Genomic DNA, 5,692 nt, shown 5'->3' with positions numbered 1-5,692 from the left:
TACCGGCTCCTCAGCTTCATCCACTCATCAAGTGGCTCTACCACTGGGCTGCAGTCGGAGGAGGCAGGAGGGTGGAAAAACAGACCTCTTTTTCAACCTTCACTACCATTCTCCCCACACAATTCTACCTCAGCCTCATAGTCCTGTCCCCTAGCAATTTCCTTTTTATTTCTTGGCATCTTCAACCACACACACCTCATTGTGTGTGCATGCTCACCCACTCTCCAGCCCCCAAGCACCCTTCTGCCTTTTCCTTCTTGCACCGTTGTTCATAAGCCAGATAAGATCCCTGGACAGGCTGGTTCCAGGCCCCGGAATGTATGTTTAACACCCCTGATTAAGACCTCCAAGAAGAATATAGGCTTTGGTCTGCTGGAGCATTCTTCAGATGGAAGGCTTTCCATTCACTGATCACAATTTACTTACTTTCTGCTGCCTATTGCATCCCAGAGGTTCTTTGTTCTGCAGGAGTAGCGTTTTAGGCTGCAAAAGAAGTGAGGCATGAGAAATGCCCAATCAGTGGGTGAAAATCCATCCATGGGAATGCACCAGAGGATCTAAGACATTTTATGTAGATCGACAGAGATAGAATCATAGAACCATAGAGTTGGAAGGAGCCTAATCCAACCCCCTTCACAGTGCAGAATCAGCCTAAAGATGTTGATAGATGTAGATGATCATTAACAAAGATATGAAAACTCTCTATTCCACTCCTCTGTCTTCAGGCCATCTCATCAAGGAGCCAATATGGGATCAGGATCTGGGGCACACAGGTTCAAATTTGTAATCTGCCATAGAAGCTTGCTGGATGATCTTTGGCTGGTCACACACTTTCAGTTTCTCATGATCTTGTGAGGAGAAAAGGGAGGATATGAGAAGCTCCTTTGGATTTCTAATGGGAAGAATTATAGAATCACAGAGTTGGAAGGGGCTATACAGACCCTGTAGTCCCCTCTTCAATGCAGGATCAGCCTAAAGCATCCAAGATAAATATATGTCCAGCCACTGCTTGAAGACTGTCAGAAAAAGGCAGGGTATGAATGAAGTAAATAAATAAGTCAGTATTGAGGCCTACAAGTCAGCCTTTGAAAGCCAGAACACACCGTGTCACTGGCAGAGACTTCCTGAAAAGTACCACGGGAAACTGCAAGGGTCCTTCATGTTGGCTTATTGTACAGCTTGCTTCCCCTGATTATAGGCAAGAAGCTTTACAATGCAGGTTTGATGTGATATGTAGTAGAGATGCAGGCTTAAGGATGGTGATGAACTTGAAGTTTCTTACCTGAAATACAAAGATTGTAACCTATCCTTTGCTTCTGGTGAGAAATGATAGAAAATTATTCAAAGAAGTAAATAGAAACCATGTGACATGTCCATTCTTTTGCAGACACTCAATCCACGTGAAGGAAGAACCAGTAGTTGCTGAGGATGAAGACTGTCCAATGTCCTTGGTGACAACAGCGAATCACAGTCCAGAATTGGAAGATGATAGAGAGATTGAGGAAGAGCCTTTATCTGAAGATCTGGAATGAGTAGAGACTTTACAAACCTCAGAATGAAGGGACATATCACTGACCTTCACAACCACTCCACAACCATGAATATTTGACAAATTTTTACTGTGACTATTTATTAAGCATGGATAAAGGAGAACAGCCCTAAAGGAACTCATTATGGCAGCCCTTTGGGAATCCAGTTACAAACAGGCAAATTGCTTGTTTTTCTTCTTTCTTTTTTTAAAAAAGACAAACTGATTTTCTTGAAAAATATAAACTGTTTATATATAATGGCTTGCCCATTTTAAAAGATGTGGCTACCGAGGGTTCATAAAATGACTGAATATGAGGATACATGTTCTATAGAAAGCAAATGGGCCTCATATACTGCCAAAAATAGTGTTAGTTTCATCAATGTGAAAATTCCAGCATACGGTAGTTGTAATAATGTTAGAAACAATTGCTGGTCAAGTTCAACTTGTTGCTATCGTTTTTAATTTGCACAGGAGTAGTATCAGAAATTTAGTGTCACTGCTTGTATCTAGCTGAATTTTAAACAACAGAACATTAGTTTTTTATGTTGGTGCCACCAACTGTAAATGACATGAGTTAGTTATAACAAACCACAGTAATTAGACTGTTGCAAACCATCTAAAAACATTTTTAAGCTTCCAGTCTGTGCTGTTAGTGTTAAGATGTAAAGTGCAATCCTAAGCTAACATTGTCTGTGCAAGCACCATAGAAACATTTGCATATCTGCATATTATCTTACAACTGTACTCTTTACCTCCTTGTGATAAAGCTTTGTCTACCTGCAAACACAGTCAAAGGCTACAGCTGCAAACCAAAGCCTTCTCTAACAATGGCCAATAACTCCACGACAGAAGCAGCCACTCACTTTGGTCAGCCTTCTGTAACTTTAATTAGTACAAAGGAACCTTTCCACGAACTACCTGCTGTTTTCTGATGACCTCTGGGATCTTTTCATTTAGCCCTGTACCAAGAAACAAATATGGAGGGGGAAGAAACAAACGTTAATTTTGTTGTAATATAATCTTCTGAGGCCAAAAGTCAATCTTTAAATGCAGTGAAGATTTGCTTTCATTTTAGGACAGAGGTGGGAACAAAGTCTGGGCAGAAGTTATAATAGAAAGCAACCAATATGGATCACTGACCAAAACAAACGTACTTGATGCAAATGCAGATTGCATATTGTTAATGTAAAATATATTATTTTTTTTAATTCTACTCCTTCCCCATTCAGACTGGTTCCCCAACCCCCTGCCCCCCCCGAATCCCCTGTGGTAAATTACATGTTGTTAGAGGAAGTCTTGTATGGTCTTAATCTTCGTTGTGTGCTATTTTTTATAGTCTTAAGTTATAATGACAAAAAAGTAGGAACCAAACATAAAAAGGTCTAGTAAAGCCAAAAATTAATTTCATATTGATTTAAAGTAATCTAGGTGAGTTTTTACACTGAAAGCAAAGATTATAGCACTTGTAGACCATGGTATTTATTTTCAGTCAAACCAAAGTTACATATAATTCTGCCTCTGTTTATACGGGATACTAACACTAACAATACACTCCCTTTGGAAGACTTGCACAGGCCAAATTGTTGGAATGCTGGGTTTATTTTGTTGTTTTTCTTTTGACAACTCCAAACCCAAAAGAATACAATGATACATTAATGGTGTAGTGGAGAATAGCATAGTCAGATGTTTGCTGAAAACCTAGTAACTTTACGTGTTTGCTTTTCATGTGCTGTGCCAAGTCTCAATAATACTTTCCCCCCCAACCAAGGGACCTCATAACCTAATTATGGTTATTGCTTTACAAACAGTTTTTTCCACAAAAGATGGCTGCTAGAGCTTAACACAGGTACCAGTTCCATGTGATGGATATGGGTCTTGCAAATGAAGCTCCCTTGGATTCTTTGCTGGAGTCAGCAAAGATTTAAAGAGAAAATGCAGTCATCTATCACGCCAAATAAAAGGACAAAATGGCTTTCGAAAGGGTTTCCCCACTTACCCAAAAGGCTTTCTGAAAGCTTCTACCTCTGCAAAAGAAAAACAAAAAAAACAAAGAAATTAGAACAATTATGGCAGATCGCATGAATTGTGAGAACGTCACAGTAACTGCTACTTTTCATTATGTCTGTCTTTGGGTCATGATAACAGAAGGTTTATAGTAATTACATCAAAAGAAAGAGTTACCATGTGAATGGTAGTTTTTTGTTGTTGTTGTTTTAATTATTATTTCAGTCGTCTAGGATCCCTAATTTGGGGATAACCTGAAAGGGACTAATGTTTCTTTCAAGTGCATGTTCAAAAGACTTTGATGGACTGGAAGTAAATGTGATAATTGGACCATCAGGAAGGTGGCCTAAGACTACAATGCTAAAGTATGCATACCTCAGTTACAAACCTTTTTGAAAGGAAGTCTCAGCCACAGAATGCATATACCTGTAGAGTTTTGCATGGGTTTTATATAAATACAATTTAAAGAAAAAAATAGCTGCTTGCACATTATACCAGAAAAACCTCCAAAACTTCAATTGCTTTGAAAAATAGACTTTAGGTTTTTTTGGAGTTTTCTGAGATGCTTGGTCTGTATTTTGATAATTGTGCATATTATGTAAAAATGTTGGTGGACCCATAAATGACCAGACTTTTTCTAAGAAAAATGTTGCTTTAATGCATTTCATGACTTTTTACTCTGATATCATTGCTTGCTAGGAATAGCAAACCTGCTTTTCTGCATCTGCTTTGCGTAGCTATTGTAAGGCTTTGAACTAATGTATGTATTTATTGCTTGAACTTCTGTGCATACCTTATAAAGCATAATGTCTGACAATTTAAATGGCTCATGTATTCTTGCTTCTATCATAAGCTGATAATGGGGACTATGGTCTTTTGTATACAGCAAATTTTAACTGTAGCACAAAACATCTGTTTATGTATTGGTGGAATATACCTGTTTTATTTATCTTTTTTGAGGTAAACTAATTTTTGATACTTTTCATTACTGTGTACTGTGTTCATACCTTGAATTCTCTGAAGTTAGAAGTCATGGTTGGGAATTGTAACAGCTGTTGTTCGTTCTGTATTCCTGGCTCTCACTGCTGAATAAAATAAAGGACCAAACCTAGGATTTGAAAGAGAAACTGTCTACCTCTAACACCAGGGAGTTATCAGATTTTATTTTACATAGTTTTAGTCTACAAAGACACAATTGCTTAAACCTAGTGGGCTTAAGGCTTATATTCTATGTGGTTGAATTCATAGAACAGTTGTACTGTTTGAAAATCAATTAAAATTTCATGTGAATGTTACAAGCATTAGGTAAAATTACCACTAACTGGGTTTTCTTTGGATAACCCAGATACGGGGAAATGAGAATCAGAATTCTGTGTCTATAGCTGCTTAACTTCATAAAAATGCATTTCTTCGTGATTAGGAAATCCAAGCACAGCCAGCTAGGAATAGAGCAACTGAGCTATATCTTTAAAAATAAGTAAATAAATCATTGTGGACTTTACTGTCCCTGATCAGAATCAATATCTCCCATAGTTTAACTCAGATTCCTCAAATTGGGTATTCACAATTTGAAGTATTTATATCAGGATTTAGACTACACATTCCAATACTAGGCTAGTGTTAAAGCTGCTAAAGCACTTCTAAAGCACACAGTCACCCTCGTCATTTCAAGAGTTTAAATCAGAATGGGTTTTGTCCATAAAATCAGGCATATTTAACAAAAGTGCAAGATGTAAATTTTACTATAGTGTTAATGTAAACAGTGTTTTCACTGCTGCTGGATGTAAAAAAATGTAAATGAAACCATTTCATTCACTTGCTTAAGTTTCTGGTGTATAAATAAAAAGTCTAATTCTTTCTGACCCATTATAACCCATAGGGTTTTATTTTTTTTCCTAAGAAGTTGAATATCCCACCTTACAAGCCCAGTTCCTATATGCTTATGAGTTACATGATTTATGGTAGATAAAGATGTTTGAGGGTCTTCTGAGGGCACTGAAAAACAGTCTAAGAACAAGTTAGCATAAACCTATCATTTCACCTGTTGTTGACTCCATGAAGATTTTTAGATTCAGGTTTCAGGTTTGATGCACCTACATAAATAATAAGTGATAGAGTGACATCATTAATACCAAGAGTTTGGTTTTTTGAAATGTG

The 5,692-nt window shown here is 37.4% G+C and overlaps 1 protein-coding gene across 22 annotated transcripts in view; it reads left to right on the top strand.

The window, feature by feature from the left end:
- Positions 1–5,407, top strand: part of FOXP2 (forkhead box P2) — a 551,538-nt gene extending 546,131 nt beyond the window's left edge. For all 22 annotated transcript variants that reach the window (XM_077338473.1, XM_077338465.1, XM_077338474.1 and 19 more), the window contains one exon: positions 1,388–5,407. In XM_077338473.1, coding sequence (XP_077194588.1) covers positions 1,388–1,532 — 145 coding nt within the window. In that variant the 3' untranslated portion in view covers positions 1,533–5,407. The remainder of the gene's footprint in view (positions 1–1,387) is intronic.
- Positions 5,408–5,692: the final 285 nt, after the last annotated feature.

The sequence above is a fragment of the Paroedura picta genome, chromosome 5 (genome assembly GCF_049243985.1).
Source record: "Paroedura picta isolate Pp20150507F chromosome 5, Ppicta_v3.0, whole genome shotgun sequence".
Taxonomy (NCBI): domain Eukaryota; kingdom Metazoa; phylum Chordata; class Lepidosauria; order Squamata; family Gekkonidae; genus Paroedura; species Paroedura picta.
The sequence above is the reverse complement of the archived record's forward strand: the minus strand, read 5'-3'. Positions and strand labels throughout refer to the sequence as shown.